This window comes from Hyla sarda, chromosome 2 (genome assembly GCF_029499605.1).
Source record: "Hyla sarda isolate aHylSar1 chromosome 2, aHylSar1.hap1, whole genome shotgun sequence".
NCBI classification, from domain to species: Eukaryota; Metazoa; Chordata; class Amphibia; order Anura; family Hylidae; genus Hyla; species Hyla sarda.
In genome coordinates, this window is record NC_079190.1 from 486,600,906 (window position 1) to 486,618,143 (window position 17,238).

Sequence of the window (17,238 nt, forward strand, 5' to 3'; positions counted from 1 at the left end):
GTATCGGTCTGGTAAATTCACATTTGGCCCCTTTTTCCCAATGAAAAGCACTTTTTTTGGCAGTAGTTAAAGGTCTTTCATAAAGTGGCAAGAAAAAAATAAAAATAATATCTTTCACCAGAATGGTCCCCATACCTACATGTAAACTGAGAATGAGAATGTTTTTTCTTTGTCTATACAGAGCATGGCAATTCTGAACTCAAATCTGTATTACCCCTGTATGAATACCTGATTCTGAAACGCCAGAGTGAGTGGTAAGTCAGGTCTCTCCGGCAGAGTCTTGGTGAGTTCTTGAATCACTTGAATAAGTTCAGTAAATGGAAGTCCATTGATTATAGAGGTCAGTGGCCCATAGAGAACTGAAAGAGACTACAAACGGGGGAGGGGGTAAAATTATTGATCTTGCGCCTCTTTTTTTAAAAACATTTGCACAATTTTCGTTATTATATTATTCACTTCTGTTTTTTATTTATTTATTTTTTTTAAAGGCATTTGGTGCCAGTTTTGGGCTCATTTTTTTTTTATTTTTTTTTTAGAAAAAGCAAGATGCAAAAGTTCCCAAAAACCACCCCAACATCTTTAAGAAGCCGTACGTAATGACTCACCCTCTGGGTGAAGAGATGGTAATTGTATTTGGCACAAAGGGTGTACCTACCATCTAATATAGGGGTTCAAGTATTTATATGGGGTCCAACTACCTACTATGGAATCCTACTTGCCCAATTAAAAGGATGTACCTTCAATGCCAATATGGTGGGTCTACTAATTATAAGGGGTCTTGCCTACCTACAGTGCAGGTCTGGCTACCTAGCACTTTGGGGCACAAGGAAGATAAATTCACAACTGTGATTAATATTAATGTAGGGGGCACTATTCCTGTGTGGGCCTCCATGGGGGCATTATTGTTTGGCCCTCTATGAAGAAAGTTTGTATGATTTATTTATTTATTTTTTGTAAATAAAACACCCAAATAAAAAAAAAATAAAAAAAAAAAACATAAAACTGTAAAATTTGCCCCTTTTGGTCACATCACATACCAGGAGTAAAAAAAAAAAAAAAAAAAATTCAGTTATCTATATTTGATCAAAACATCAAATACGCAAAATATAGTACTATTGTAAACAACACTGACTCCTCCCCTCCACGCAGGCACTTACCTTTTCTGTGGCATCATTTTTGATGAGAAATGATAAATGCTGTACCACCGTCAGAAGGATCTCTGCCGCCTGTTCGCTGTGCAGATAGGGAAGGAGTCGGGCTAATAACTTCGTGCCCTTCCCAACTTGCAAGATCTGCAGGAACTCATCTTCAGACTCCCTTGGGTAGAGTAGGGGAAAAGAAGTTGTTTTGTACAGTTTTGTAGCCCTTTACAACAAAACGCCAGAACAGTTTTTAGTTGGCACATTAAAGTGTTTAAATATGTTCTAAATTACTTGCCATAATACAGTCCTATTTTGGCACACAAACAACCCCCCAAACCCCCCCCCCCCCCCCCCCAAAAAAAAAAAAAAAAAGCTCCTGGCAGTTTTTACAATTGTAAAGTTAAAAAGGGGATTTATTTTATTTAATTAAAAATATATACATTATAAAAAATTAAAAATGATACTGCGCTCCCTCCAGTTTTTTAAGCAGTTATCTAGCCTTTTACTAAAATTCACATTTTGCTGAGGCAGGAAAAAAAAAATCCACTGTGTTGTCACACCTTTGCCAGCGATTGGCTGAGCGGGCAGGTCCTGCATCAAGCACACCTATCGGAAGCAGGAAGAAGAGTGAAGACTGGAAAGATCCAAACAGGAGCTGCAGGGGAGGGGGCTAGGCAAGTATTTTTTTTACCCACCCCCAGCAGCCTATGAATTAAGAGCCTAAAAGCACATCCCGGGTCTTAAGTTTTATTTTCCCGAAATAATTTCTCTATTGAATTGTACTGTTTGTCTTCAACGGGGAAACCCTCTTCGACCCTTCAGAGATACTTCATTCCAATTCTACAAGTACAAGTGTCACATACTCCTCCCAGCAGCAGGGCCCGATCTTTAACGCCTCGTAGATCCTCTGCACTTTGTAGCTTTGTTTCTGCTGAAATCTGATGTGTTGGTCTTCAGGAATATGAGGCATTTTCCTCTCCATCTCCTCAACCTCCAGCAGCAACACAAACAGCTTAAAGAAAAGCCAAAAAATATACAAACAATCAATAAGTTTTTCAGCATTTTTGCTTTGCATTTAGCGAAGTTAAAACATGTGAAATATAAGATGAGTTGCATTTATTTCTTAAACAGAAGTGCTATGGTAAGAATTCATGAAATTGGCATTTGAAAATGGACTTTCTATAGAGCTTCCATACATGGTTGGTCACTGAACATGGCAAAGTTTGGAAGCCCCATAGACCGTGAATGAAGTGGTGGCTGGGTGTGCGCGCTGCCACTTAATTCACTTAGGGGACAATTTTCTCAGATCTCAAAATCAGTAGAGGTCCCAGTGGTCAGACACCCCACAAGTCAGAGTTATCTCACATCATGTGGATGGTATCTAACTCAATTTAACAACCCTGGACATAGTTAGGCTTTATCAATATATAACCTAGAAGTCAGTTAAATGCAGTAAAACAAAAGTACTATTTAAAAGTATTAAAATATAATGTTAATGTAACTACAGAGCAAAATTGTATAAAACATCTCTTCTATTGGGGTGTGTACTTACACAAAACAAAAAAATAAATAAAAAATAAAAAGCCAAAATGGTATCTCAAAATTGTGGCGCAAAGGAAAAAAAATAAAAATAAAAAATAAATAAAAAGCCTCTACAGCAGCTTTGCAAAGTCAGAAGTATGAAAAAAAAAAAAAAGTTGTGAAGTAGCAAAACATTTAAGAAAACTAACTAGGTTATCTCTAGTCGTACCAAACTGAGGAATTACTACAACGAGAAATACAGTACAGAATAAAAATAGACACCCTCTCCTAATATTGGAAAAAAAAAAAATTTCAATTTTACCTCACGTAATTATAATTTTCAGTATACAGTAAAGTAAAGGATGTCATTACAAATTGTTTTTAACAAGCCACCCCATTGCTATGTAGTTTTTTTTTTAACAATTACACACACACTATAATAAAATTTTAGATAGATAGATATCTAAGCTAAGAAAAAAGGTGAATATTCTTTATCATTTGGGGATTAAAGACTACATACAGTATGAGGAGCACAGAAATACTTGCCAACCTTTTCAATGTGTCTGAGAACTCTCAATCGTTGATATCCAAGAGCCTTCATATCCTATTTTTTTTTTGGGAAAAAAATATTGATATAAAAAGGAATGTTTGAGACTATAATCCTATCCAGCACTTAACCATACAGAACCCTTTAGGCCTTCCTTTGGTTCCCCTTTTAGCATGGGCAACTTCTGCATAAGTAAGATCACCTGTCACCCAAAGTAAGTGACCATTACAAGCTTAAACCGGGGCCGGCAAAAGGTTTGCTCATCCAACATTGACAAGCGTGGCGGTTCTTCTAGAACCAAAAAAAAGCAGACCCCTTTTCCTTAGCTCATACAACTTCAAGATTTGGTGCAAAAAGTAGTAAGGTTGCCAGGAAGCCAAAACTTAGCCTACTTTTTCTTCAATGTTCCCATGTATAAGTCTTTATCAATTTGCTGGTTTAGTGTGTAACCTATTTCACTATTCCCAATAGTCACTCGAGTTCTATAAGTGCTACAAATCTCCAGGGACAGTACAAGTCTTAAGACTTCTTCCTAGTAATTTCCTTTATCTTCAGTTTTATCAGCTTTTGCTTATTATATTTAGTTTGCTATTACTGCAGTTCTGAAGACCTAATGCAGAATACTAAGAAAAGCTACATGGAATGTACTTACTTCATCAGGCAGGACATGGGAGATGGCATCTATTGCTCTTCTGGGGCTATAACAGGTGGAAACAGCAACTTGTCCCAATGAGCCTTCAATATGAACCACTAGATGAGAGTTCAGAGGTAAGGAAATAAGCATAGAAAGGTATACATTCTAAAAAAGGTATAATCATTGTAGTGTCCTAGTGACATCTGGTAACCCCTCAAGTTAGCAAAAAACAGCCATGCTAAGAACTGTATAGTTAATAGGGGAGGGGGGGGGGGGCTCTATCAATGCTAGACACCAGGAAACTATCATATATATTAAAAAACACACACACACACACACACACACACCATTGCTCAAACATTTAAAACAACTTTTCATTAAAACTATTGATAAATTCTCCTTGTGTTAATGCTCCATGTTTTATTGGGCCTAGGTTTAGATAGTTGAGCTTTTTTACCCAATTGTTACTACTATGACATTCACACTATAGTTATGTTTATGCAAACTTCAAGGCACGTTTAGTTTTCATGGTGCTTCATTTCTCCTAAACCACTCTACTAGGAAATAATCACTTAAAAAGGGGTACTCCGACCCTATACATCTTATACCCGATCCAAAGGATAGGGAATAAGATGTCTGATCGTGGGGGTCCAGCAGCTGGGACCCCCCCGCGATCTCTGTGCAGCACGCGGCGTTCATTTAGAACGCTGGGTGCGGGCGTCGTGATGTCAGTTACGCCCCTTGTGAAGTCACACCACACCCCCTCAATGCGGGTCTATGGGAGGGGGCGTGGCATCACGAGGGGCATTGTTGTGACATCACGGCCCCTGCCAAAATGTTCCAAATGCTGGGGCAGCGGAGTACCCCTCTAAAGCCTGGAAGACTCAGGAGATCACGGCCAGTACATCACAAGATGACCAGAGGATGCGATTCAACATGAAGACCAAGGATAGAGTATTGTAATACATCGAACTAGGGAAAACCTAACCATTAAGATTTCTCCAGTTCACATAAGCGCTCATGCGTGTGTCCTGATGCTTCATTCATTTTCTAAAAGGAGCTGCTGGAGATGTAATAGTGCACATCCAGAAGGATCTCGGTTTTTTGTCAACTAAAAGTCATGGCAAAAAGATAGACACCTTGTTTTAGGTTAAGTCTCTCCACAACTTGTTTTTGCCTTTTGCAGTACCTGTACACGTTTTGCTGTTACAACAGCATTCTCAAGAGGTATATTGTAGCCAAGTCTACGGCAAAACATGTAGAGGTTGGCATGTTGTGCAAATTTTAAAGACACAGACAGGTGTTAATTGCAGTAGACTGCAGGACCGCTAATTATCAGTATTAGAGTTCTCTGCATTTACGGTTGATAGCATATCATCCTGTCATGTGCCAGTTTTAATCTTCACCTTGGGGGACATTTTTTAGCTATATCATTAAAAGTTATATTTTAGGGGTATTTTACCCGGGGCTTTGGATTTATTGGACTTTGAATAGAGGACACCACCCTTCCTTTCCCCAATAGTAGATTTGACGATAGATTTTCTAAGCTGAATAATATCTTTAAGCATAACATACCCGATTCATAGGTTTCAGCTTTCTGAATGTAAGGTGTAACAAGTTTGGGGGGCTCTTTTTTCTTGCGTTCACCTAGAATCTCTTCCTCAGCCAGTTTTCTCTCCAGTTTCTCATAATAGGTCTTGTATTAAAGACAACGAAATTAAAGGTAGTTTGAAATTGTAGGGCAATGACTTACAGAAATGGCTTTAGATGAGATATATCCAGTACCTGGTAATAGTAGTCATCAAGGTGCGGGTTTTCACTCTGCAATTGGATCATCTGCAGCTTTATTACCCATTCTTTTTCTTTCTGAGACATTAGGCTTGCGTATGGATCTGGCCTGTTATCCCACTGCTTACGGGATGTGCTAGAGTCATAAGAAAAAAGTCTACTGGTGATTTTATTAGAGATAGTGTAATTTCCAATTGAGATTACAGTGGTCCCTCAACATACGATTGTAATTTGTTCCAGGCGGGCCATCGTTTGTTAAGGGTTTCGTACATGGATGCGCAGTGATACTCCCATTTCCCCACCGCTCAGGCCAGTCAGTTTGCCGCTCCTCTGCTGCCATATCACTACATTGCCACTGCCCTGTACCGTCGCTCTCCATCGCAGTCATCACACCGCCGCCCCTATTAGGCGACTGGGCAGGATGAGCTGCTACGTGATGACGGAAAGCAATGGCACAGGGGAGCGGCGAACTGACAGGCTGGAGCGGCGGGGACAAGTAAGTATCATTGAGCGGGGCACATTAAACGGCTATCCGGCGGCAGCTGAAGCAGTCAGCACTGCCGGATAGCAGTTTTTTGCGATTGGCCGACACAAAAGCCTCGTATGTGGATGCTGCCTTCAACATACTATTGCCTCAGAGGCCATCGTATGGTGGGCAAAATGTATATATTTAAATTACACATTATTTTATTTTTTGGTCGGATTATATGGTGACTTTGGCTGCAATGACCAAAACCAAAAATTTTCTATTGCAGTGACTATGCTGCAGCAAAGTTAGTGAATAGGGTACAGTTGCGAACCAAAAGTTGACAACTTAGATCCAGTTCTTTTGACTACCATCACATATCCTCTGGGATTGGTTTTAAGTTGTTACCTCCAGAAACCCCTTTTAAAACTGGGCATAATCATCATCCCATATAAGCACACATTTCTTCAGGCAGAACTACTTGCTTTCAAAGCAAAAACCAACATTAAGAAAACCAGGATACACTTAAGTACATCATACCAGTCCATCATACCCCAAGGAACAGATTCCCCCTACCGAAGGTCGCTAAAAATACAGGAGACACCAATTGTAATGTTTGTTATCGAGTTCTCGCTAGAAAGTGCCTGAGAGAACTCAGTTATTCATCTCCATGGCATCCATGGACGTCTGGTGTGGCCAATATCCTCAGTCATGTTCCAAGGCTTTTTTATGGGTCGGACATTGACTTACAAGGCAGTTACCTATAAGTGACAAGAGTCCTCTTCTGGAGGAGAGCTCGATAGCATATATTTTTCACACTAATCATTTCCTAAGATTAGATACATCTGCCAAATCTGAATGAGAACCAGTAACCACAGAACTTGTTGACATGAACATAGTTACACTCTATATAGTACACTGGCAACATCAGTATGAAGTATAAATTTAGCCTTACCTTTGTGGACGTTGTCTCTGACTAAGAATGCGACGGTGTTGAGGATGGAGCTGTGTTACATGTCCTGGAACTCTGCAATGGAATTGAGAGAAAATACTGTATCACACACACACTAATGTGGGGTTAGATAAACAGGCTGCACCACACGTCTCCACATAAGTTGTATTGCACATCAGGTCGAATTGCGGTAATGGGGCTAAGCTGCAATACCATATACAACCTGTGAACAATTCTAGAAATAGCTTGTCCTAGAAGAAGTCCTCATTTCATCCCCCCACCCCTTTTTTATGCCACGTTCAGCATATGCTCTGAGCTCCCAGTGTTGGCATCACATGTATTCATGGGCTCCCACACCCAAAAGAGGCTGTAAGGGTGCCCTTTGACTTCTGTTTGATTTGTATTCATTGGCACAGTTGAAGTCAAGGGCTGTCTAGTTTTACTACATAAAATTTGAATTGTTATGTTTGTTATATTACAATGGTGTAATCCTGAGCCAAATTCTTCAGGATTTATTTAAAGCCAATGATTATGAACTTAACCTAAAAATGGATTAATGAGTAGCCATGTATCTATCTAAAATGAGGAATAATAAGATGACATGCATACTTAAACCTCTGCAGTGTGTTAGCCATTGGGCTGAAGAAGGGCGAGCCACTAGGACTAGGAGACATAGGACCAAAGTGCATCCTGACCATCTTAGGGGTCATTGGTCTTGCAGGGGTGCTGATGTTAGGAGACATAGGTCTGAAGGGAGTTGGGGACATAAAACCTGGAGACTAGAAAAAAAAAATACAAGTAATTTTACCGTACCAAGTACGTAACAATAGCATCTCACTAAATGCAAAAAACAGACATCAGAACAGAAGCTAGGATATGTGAAGTCTTGATAAGAGAAAATCAGTCACCTGATTTGCTGAAAAAGGTGGTGGAGGTCTCCTTGGTGGTGTAAATGGAAATGGAGGACGCATGGTGCGAGTCATCAATGGAGATTGCTAAAAACAAAGAAAGTGACAATAGAAGCGTTTGTACAGTATGAATGTACTGTGGGGCACTGGAGGTGGTGAGAGTACAGTGCCAGCCAAGCAAATTCTCTTGTATCCAAGACCTATAGCACTAGGCAAAAGATGGAGTATGTGCCCCTGGCACCATCAATGCCATTGCCTTTTATTATCTAGCTATTGCAAACAGATAAGCCAAAACCATAAGCAATGGCTGCTCAATATTGCATAACTTAACATTTAAAGTTTACGGGTCTGAACTAAGAATTCCTTGTGGTGTATCTTCCACATGATATACTTAGGATGTGCATTACCAAGTTGCAACATGGCCCACTGAGCTACACCCATGAAAACTCTTCAAAAAGTTCAGTACCCACTGGTTTAATAATATACATAAATATATATATTATGTGTGTTAAGTATTAAGGACCTTTGAGTTATTCACATGAAAATGTGTTCTCCTGATGTGTTTGTTACCCAGAGAGCGCCAGCTAACCAGGAGACCTGCAGATTGACCTATGGGCTTCTGTCTCAGCCCCCCTTTATAAGAGAGGGAGCCATTACAATCTCTTACCATTCACTCCTACTGAGGAACAGTAAAGACCAGATGTCTCAGAGCTAGTGTCCAGCATATCTAGAAGCCTTAAGCCTAACCTACAGCCACATGCAAATTAAAACAAGGAATAACAAATTAAAAACAAAGGAAGGAAGGTATGTAGAAGAGAATAAAGGGCTAGTCGACTGCCTTAATGAAAACTTCGGTTCAGTTTTTACAGAAGAAAAAGTAGGAAAAGGACCTCCATTAGAGAGGAAGACTAATGAATCATTTGATACATGTGTCTTTACAGAGGAAGAGGTTCTACATTTGCTGTCTGAAGTGAAGACAAATGAGTCACAGGGGCCTGATGGGATACGCCCAAATTTATTAAAAAAGAGCTTAGTGGTGAGCTAGCAAAACCATTAACAGATTTGTTTAACCAGTCAATGGTATCAGGAGTTGTCCCGGAAGATTAGAAATTAGCAAATGTCGTGCCCATTCACAAAAAAGGTAGTAAGGAGGAATCAAGCAACTATAGGCCAGTAAGTCTGACATCAATAGTGGGGAAATTAATGGAAACCCCACTAAAGGATAGGATTGTGGAACATCTAAAATCCCATGGATTGCAAGATGAAAAACATGGGTTTACTTCAGGGAAATCATGTCAAACAAATCTTCTTGATTTTTTTGACTGGGTGAGAAAAATAGATGGTGGAGGGGCAGTAGACATCACAGATTTAGATTTTAGGAAGGCTTTTGACACTGTCCCACATAGACTTCTCAATAAACTACAGTCATTGAGCTTGGACTCCCATATTGTTGAGTGGATTAGGCAGTGGCTGAGTAACAGACAACAGAGCGTTGTAGTCAGTGAAGTATATTCAGAGCAAGGTCTTGTCACCAGTGGGGACCTCCGGGATCTGTACTGGGACCAATATTGTTTAATATCTTCATTTGTGATATCACAAAAGGTCTCGTTGGTAAGGTATGTCTTTTTGCTAATGACACTAAGATATGTAACAGGGTTGATGTTCCTGGAGGGATACGCCAAATGGAAAAGAATTTAGGAAAACTAGAATAATGGTCAGAACTCCGGCAACTTAAATTTAATGTGGATAAGTGCAAGATAATGCACCTGGGAAGTACAAACCCTCGAGCAGAATATAGAATATTTGACACAGTCCTGACATCCGTATCTGAGAAGAGGGATTTAAGAGTAATTATTTCAGAAGACTTAAAAAGGTAGGAAGACAATGTAATAGAGCAGCAGGAAACGCTAGCAGTATGCTTGGATGTATAGGGAGAGGTATAAGGAGTAGAAAGAGAGAAGTGCTCATGCCGCTGTACAGAACACTGGTGAGAACTCACTTGAATATTGTGCACAGTACTGGAGGCCGTATCTCCAAAAGGATATAGATCCTCTAGACAGAGTTCATAGAGGATACTAAACTAGTACATGGAGTGCAGGACATAACTTACCAGGAAAGGTTAAAAGGACCTTAACACGTATAGAAGAAAGAAGAGACAGAGGGGGATATGATAGAGACATTTAAATACATAAAGGGAATCAACATTGTAAAGGAGGAGAACATATTTAAAAGAAAAACTACCACAAGAGGACAGTTTTAATTAGAGGAGCAAAGGTTTAGAAGTAATATCAGGAAGTATTACTTTACTGAGAGAGTAGTGGATGCATGGACTAGCCTTCCTGCAGAAGTGGTCGCTGCAAATACAGTGAAGGAGTTTAGACATGCATGGGATAAGCATAAGGCTATCCTTCATATAAGATAGGGCCAGGGATTATTGATAGGATTCAGATTATTTGGCAGACTAGATGGACCAAATTGTTCTTACCTGCTGACACATTCTATGTTTCTATGCCAGCAAGTCAAGTCTTTGTCTGCTGTCACTACCAACAACCCAGTCAAGTCTATTATAGTCAGCGTGGTTTAACTAAAGTCTATCAAAGTCACTACAAGTCCCAGCAAGCTGCAAGGTCCTTCTGTGTTACTGGCCACCTCTCTGGGATCCTGGCCTAGCTGTAAAGACTATTTCCATCTGTCTACCTCATTAAATCTAATGTTAACCCTTACCTGGTCTTGGACTATTATTGTCCTGCCTAACCTTGGGATAGCGGTAGTACCATTCGGTGGTTACCGGAAAAACCACGCCCTGGCGTCAAACATTTAGGGGTTAACAACACCTTGCCCCCGGGATACAACATCTGCCCCATACACCACACCATCGCACCCAGAGACACCCGTGGCTTCGCCCCATCATACATTTTTTACCACTTGAATCATAAGTGAAATTTTCAGGTTAGACTATTGTAACCAACTATATTTTTAATGTGAGTGTTTATAGTACCTTACCTGCCTAATGAAGTGCTGTCTATATGGTTTTGGGGACATTCTACCGATTTCTGGGCCTTTCATTCTTTGCATGTATCCTCTTTGCATGGGAGAACCTAGGAATTCCAGGTTGCTGGTTGGCATATACGGTGCTTTGTCCATAACTCTTAGGATCGCTTTATCCTATAAAGAGAAGGTTGAAAAGTTAAACTTTTCTTGTTGTAATTATCGGACAATTAACATAGAACACATTCGATTTGATCTTATGAGAAATAGCTGCCTCCTAGACCTACATGCACATTTTATCTGACATGCATGTTACATAAAAAAGTGTGAAAGTGCAATATTCATGTTCTAAAGTGAAAAAGTGGTTACATTTAGTATTGCAGCCATTTAGGTTTAACGTTGGGCCCCAAGTCAGAGAACTACTTGTTGTGTCCCAGTACCGTATTGCATACAGTACCTTGTATGGTGGTTCCCAAAGTCAGAGTTACTACGTTCAGGTAGGACAGCCCCTAGTTGCCTCCTCCTTCTCTAATTTTATAGTGTTTATGTGTATATAATAATGTATATTAATATAATTATCTTTATAGCATCGCAGGACCTTCGGTCATGTGACTGTGTTAATTCCTTTGGGTTATGCTTTAGGACCTTTCAGAGGTCACATGGTGTGGTCACATGTCAGATCATGATCCTTTGTACAGATAATTGACAGAAGTTTTGGACCAGCTAGCTTAAGACCAGCCCCTGCCCATTTAAAAAGGGAGCTGCAGCCAATGATCGCTCTCTTGGGTTCCGGATCATCGGAGAGTCAAGATCTGCGTAACTTGCAAAGGCAACCCTAGGCCTGAAGCCTGCCGGCCTCAGCCTGAATCAAACCGCGAGTCCTAAACTAAATCCCCGCTAAAGCTAGTGTGACTACTGGACCGAAACTAAATCCCCTAAATCCAGTGGAACAGCGCATATCAGTCTCCGGACTTTACAAGCAAAGTCTCTTAGATATTGACAGTGGTTGGGACCTTGAGAGTTTTAAAGAGACTGTTCCTGTTATAAAGCCTGCATAAAATCTTCAGTAAAAGTTTCAACAGTTTTCAGCAAACTCTCCGGTTGTGGACATTCACTTATTTAATACCTCCCTACCGCTCTTGGGACGGGTGGCGGTAGGACAAGCATTACAGAGGAGCCCCCACCCTGGCATCACGAATAGAAAGGGTTAATCAGACACCCATAAGTTACCGCACAGCTACACCCCATATACCCTACAACCCCAGGCTACCACATACTGAACTAGTTTTATTAGGACATTACCAAAGGCGCCACATCAGCTTTCAGAAAATCATATTTTACCTCCAATATCTGGCCAGCTATTGCAGCTGTTCCTCTTGGAGAGCCAACCCACACTCCCGAATCCATTCCACCCTGTAAAGAAAGCAGATCTAAGAAGCTATGATCTATGGAGTTCAACAGAAACCATGTACAGTTCTATGTATAGGTCTTACCAGTTCATAGCTCGAGTCAATTTCACTCCAACTGGTTCCAAATCCACTGTCTACAACAGCACTGTCAACACTCTGCAAGATAGTAGTGAACAAGTGTAGTGCAGATGATAAAGTGATAAATGTACTGTCTGCACAGGTGTCTAGTAAAATGGCTGGACACCATGTTGGAAACGCAACAGACCCATTAAAGTCAATGGGGTCTGTTGGGCATGATTTGTGTCCAGTGGGTAAGGATCTGCAAGCACATTGTCCTTCTCTAAACTGATAATACAACAGATGTAAACCCATCCTTAAGTCACACCCTAAACCCTACAATATCCTCCATGTTGCTCCTTTTTAGGGTGCACATAGAACAGGCTCTCCTCTCCTGTATGTGCACAGTATATGGAAAATATCAGAAACTGGTTTACACCCACTAGCTCAGGCACAGCGAAAATTAACCCCTTAAGGACTTAAAAAATTTCCAAATGGGCTAAGTTTTCGTTTTTTCCTCCTCGCCTTCAAAAAATCATAACTCTTATATTTTCATCCACAGACTAGTATGAGGGCTTTTTTTGCGCGACCAGTTGTCCGTTGTAATGCCCTCACTCTACCATAAAATGTATGGCGCAACCAAAAAAATACTATTTGTGTGGGGAAATTAAAAAGAAAACCGCAATTTTGCCAATTTTGGAAGGTTTCGTTTTCATGCCGTACAATTTACGGTAAAAATTACATGTGTTCTTTATTCTCAATACGATTAAAATGATACCCATGATAGAAAAGTGTGTTATTACTGTTGCGCTTAAGAAAAAAAAAAAATCCCAAACTGTTTAACCAAGTTAGTACGTTTAAAATCCCCTACTTTGAAGACCTATAACTTTAATTTTTCGGTATGAGGGCTCATTTTTTGCGCCGTGATCTGTATTTTATTAATACCATATTTGCTTATATTAAAACTTAACACTTTCATAAATTATTTTGGAATAAAATGTTATTAAAAAAAGCAGCTATTTGGGATATTTACGCATGCAGCAATACCAAATATGTATATAAAAATTATATATAATTATTTATTTTTTTATATTTTAAATTTTTTACACTTTTGGGGGTGAAATAGGGAAAATGGGACAATTTATGTTTTTATTTGGGGAGAGGGTTTTTAAAAAATGTTTTCACTTTATTTTACACACTTTAATAGTTCCCATAGGGGACTATTTATAGCAATCATTCGATTGCTAATACTGTTCAGTGCTATGCATTGGACATAGCACTGATCAGTATTATCGGGCATCTTCTGCCCTGGTCTGCTCGATCGCAGACCAGAGCAGAAGACCCGTGGAAGGCCGCGAGGCAGGTGAGGGGACCTCCGGCTGCCATGCTGGATGATCGGATAGCCGCAGCAACGCCGGGGGCGATCAGATCATCCAATATTAGTGACCGCGATGCTGCAGATGCCGTAATCTGTATTGATCACGGCATTTGAGGGGTTAATGGTGGACATCCGCGTGATCGCAGATGTCCACCATTACGAGCAGATCCCTGGCTGCCATCAGCAGCCGGGACCTACCACGCATGACGTGAGCATCGCTCCGATGCTCGCGGTTATGCATAGGATGTAAATGTACATCCTTGTGAGTTAAGTACCAGCTCACCAAGACGTACATTTACGTCCTGCGCCGTTAAGGGGTTAAGAGATAAGCCTACAGAACTAAAAAATTCTGGTAAACACTTCCAAATACAAGTTTTCACCATCATACATCATGTAGATCCTAATGGTCTATTCACACGTACAGTATTCTGCGCAGATTTGATGTGCAGGATTTTCTGAAGCAGATTTCAATGTAAACGAAACGACTAAATATAGTTTCAAATCCTGCGCATCAAATCTGCGCAGAATACTGTACGTGCGAGTAGACCCTAAAGGGTTACCTGAAACAAAAAAGTGACGCTACATGCATTGTCCGTGGATAGGGCATAAGTTTCTATAACTGGAATACCCCTTAAAATATTACCTCTAAAGTTGGCTGCCCATAACCAGCCTTCATCACTGCCGGGTCTCCAAAGTTCGTATTCGCAGTCCTTGAACTCTCAGTAGGACCCTCCCTTTCCACAGATAAGTTGAGTTCTTTCAAGGAACCCACCACAACTTTCACGTCTTGTGTGTTCCCATGTAGATCTAGTACATCCTCAGGCTTAATCTCATTACTGTTTACGTCATGGTCAACATTTTTTACCATCTCAGGTTTTTGGTCTGAAGCCTTCTCTATTTCTTCTTTAGGAGTTTCTTCTTCAGATTCATGATCTTTAACAAATGAAGGTGATCGCAATATTTAATTCAAACTCCCTATTGAACATGTGCCATTCATACAGTATTGTGCATAAGTGACTGGGGTACTCCCGAGGAAAATTTATCTTTTTTGAACTGATGCCAGAAAGTTAAAACATATTTGTAAATAAAAAAAAATATTTACCCTTCCAGTACTTTTCAGCAGCTGTATGCTACAAAGGAAATTCTTTACTTATTTAATTTCTTTTGTCTTGTCCACAGTGCTCTCTGACACCTCTGTCCGTGTCAAGAACTGTCCAGAGCAACATAGGTTTGCTATGGTGATTTTCTCCTGCTCTGGACAGTTCCTGATACGAGCATCAGGTGTCAGCAGAGAGCACTGTGGACAAGACAAAAAAAAATGTAAAAAGAAAAGAATTTCCTCTGTAGCATACAGCTGCTAAAAAAGTACTGGAAGGGTAAAGATTTTTTAATAGAAGTAATTTACAAATCTGTTTAACTTTCTGGCACCAGTTGATTTAAAAAAAATATAAAAATGTTTTCCACCCCTTTAATATCTTGTGGAAAGTGCACAGAATATAACAGTTGAGATACAGATACAAGCTGAAGTCTCAGCGTTACATCTGTATTTGTACATAGCCATTATAACGTTTCCAATTTAACAGTTGCATCTATCTTCTACAGAAAGGGGTACCCTGGTGCTTCAGAGTTCTGAGCATTTTGTTCAGAACGCCGAGTTCCTGCAGCAGTGGTCATGACTTCACAGCCACGCACCCTTGACATCACGCCATGCCCCCTCTATTCATGTCTATGGGAGGGGGCGTGTCAGTTTAGAACTCTGTAGCACCAGGGAGATCACGGCAGTGGGGGCCCCAGCTGTGGGACCCCACAATCAGACATCTTATCCCCTGTTCAGTGATGAGATAACATGTCTAGGAGCCGAGGCCTTCAACAACCAACGTTTGGCCAAACTGAAGAGTCCCTGTTGCTTGGCTTAGTTTTAAGACATGCAACCCTTTGGTTTGAGCCCATTAAACCACTCTTTGTGCCCATTCCCACACTACCAGAAAGATCTTCTATCTGACTGAATCTTCTGTGTGTCAGTAGTGGATTTGTCCAAGTCCCGCAGCACTTACCATTGTCAAACCCAAGAAGAAAGAAAATTCAAGTCCTACCTAATCCAAAAGTCTCCTCGTTGTACAAATCTATTTCTTCATCTTCTTCAGCCATTTCTTCCAACAAAGAACCTTCTTCAGCCAGATAAAAATCCTCTGGCAGCTACAAAGACAAAGACTTCACTGAATCCTGAACAGTGTGTAAGATTTCCCGCTGCTCCCAAAAGAGTCACAAGCAGTGATGAAGAAGAAACTGACAGGGTTACATCCGACTGCCACTACCAACTTGAAACCAGCAGCTTCGGTGTTAACCAGATACATAACATGCGCCACATATAAATCACTTACAATCTGTTCCGAGTTGAGATTCATGGTTGGAAAGCCTATGAAAGCAACGTGTAGAGGACAGGGGATTTATAACCTGTGGGGATTAAACAAAAAAAATTCAGAATAAAAAAAACACTGCTCAAAACACTTAAACACCACAATGTAACTCCAAGTCAATGACACTTCTGTGAAATCACACTGTCCACTAAGGAAGAAACACTGATTGACAATCAATTTCACATGCTGTTGTGCAAATGGACCAGACAACAGGTGGAAATTCTAGGCAATTAGCAAGACATCCACAATAAAGGAGTGGTTCTGCAGGTGGTGACCACAGACCACTTCTCAGTTCCTATGCTTCCTGGCTGATGTTATGGTCACTTTTGAATGCTGGCGGTGCTTTCACTCTAGTGGTAGCATGAGACAGAGTCTACAACCCACACAAGTGGCTCAGGTAGTGCAGCTCATCCAGGATGGCACATCAATGCGAGCTGTGACAATAAGGTTTGCTGTGTGTCAGCAAGGTGTCCAGTACATCAGGAGACGTAGAGGAGGCTGTAGGAGGGCAACAACCAAGCAGCAGGACTGCTACCTCCGCCTTTGGCAGTGCTTCTCCTTGCACAGAGGGCCCGTTGTCCTCTTGACAAAGCTGCGTCTTGCAGCGAAACATGTTGAGGGGGGCTGAGTGTTGATTTTAAACAGTGCTATCTCCCAACCGCATAGTACACTGCAGGTGCATGGGGTGACTAATCAGTTAGTGTTCTATAGCCAGTTTGGCATCAGTTATATACATGGAACACTACATGGAGCGATACGCACTGCATTTTTTATCTGTCTGTCTTAGTGTGAGAAATGATTAATTAATAAAGTTTAATTTTCTGTGGTATCCCGGTACCGTATTTTATATGTTACCTTTGCAGAGGTCCCCATAGTCAGAGTCCCTAGGACGTCAGGGTCCCTCTTCTGTAGTTATCCCATTGTCACCTCTCAGTTAGTCTATGACTATATAGAAGTTCATGCAAGTATAAGTATAGATATATGTATATATGTAATTGCCTACCTGTTCAAGCATAGCGGGACCTGTGGGT

General features: G+C 40.6%; 1 protein-coding gene across 5 annotated transcripts in view; it reads right to left on the reverse strand.

Annotated features, from left to right (window-relative positions):
- The window catches only part of PATL2 (PAT1 homolog 2), a 37,419-nt gene that overhangs the window by 7,436 nt on the left and 12,745 nt on the right, over positions 1-17,238 (reverse strand). For 3 of the 5 annotated variants that reach the window (XM_056560886.1, XM_056560887.1, XM_056560885.1), the window contains exons 2-17: positions 16,172-16,244; positions 15,884-15,986; positions 14,434-14,723; positions 12,440-12,511; positions 12,288-12,359; positions 10,962-11,123; positions 7,959-8,045; positions 7,660-7,829; positions 7,054-7,125; positions 5,630-5,768; positions 5,420-5,540; positions 3,863-3,960; positions 3,214-3,267; positions 2,006-2,154; positions 1,158-1,317; positions 229-369 (exon numbers count right to left, since the gene is read on the reverse strand). In XM_056560886.1, coding sequence (XP_056416861.1) covers positions 229-369; positions 1,158-1,317; positions 2,006-2,154; positions 3,214-3,267; positions 3,863-3,960; positions 5,420-5,540; positions 5,630-5,768; positions 7,054-7,125; positions 7,660-7,829; positions 7,959-8,045; positions 10,962-11,123; positions 12,288-12,359; positions 12,440-12,511; positions 14,434-14,723; positions 15,884-15,986; positions 16,172-16,195 — 1,914 coding nt within the window. In that variant the 5' untranslated portion in view covers positions 16,196-16,244. The remainder of the gene's footprint in view (positions 1-228; positions 370-1,157; positions 1,318-2,005; positions 2,155-3,213; positions 3,268-3,862; positions 3,961-5,419; positions 5,541-5,629; positions 5,769-7,053; positions 7,126-7,659; positions 7,830-7,958; positions 8,046-10,961; positions 11,124-12,287; positions 12,360-12,439; positions 12,512-14,433; positions 14,724-15,883; positions 15,987-16,171; positions 16,245-17,238) is intronic. The other 2 variants (XM_056560889.1, XM_056560888.1) reach the window with 2 other exon arrangements.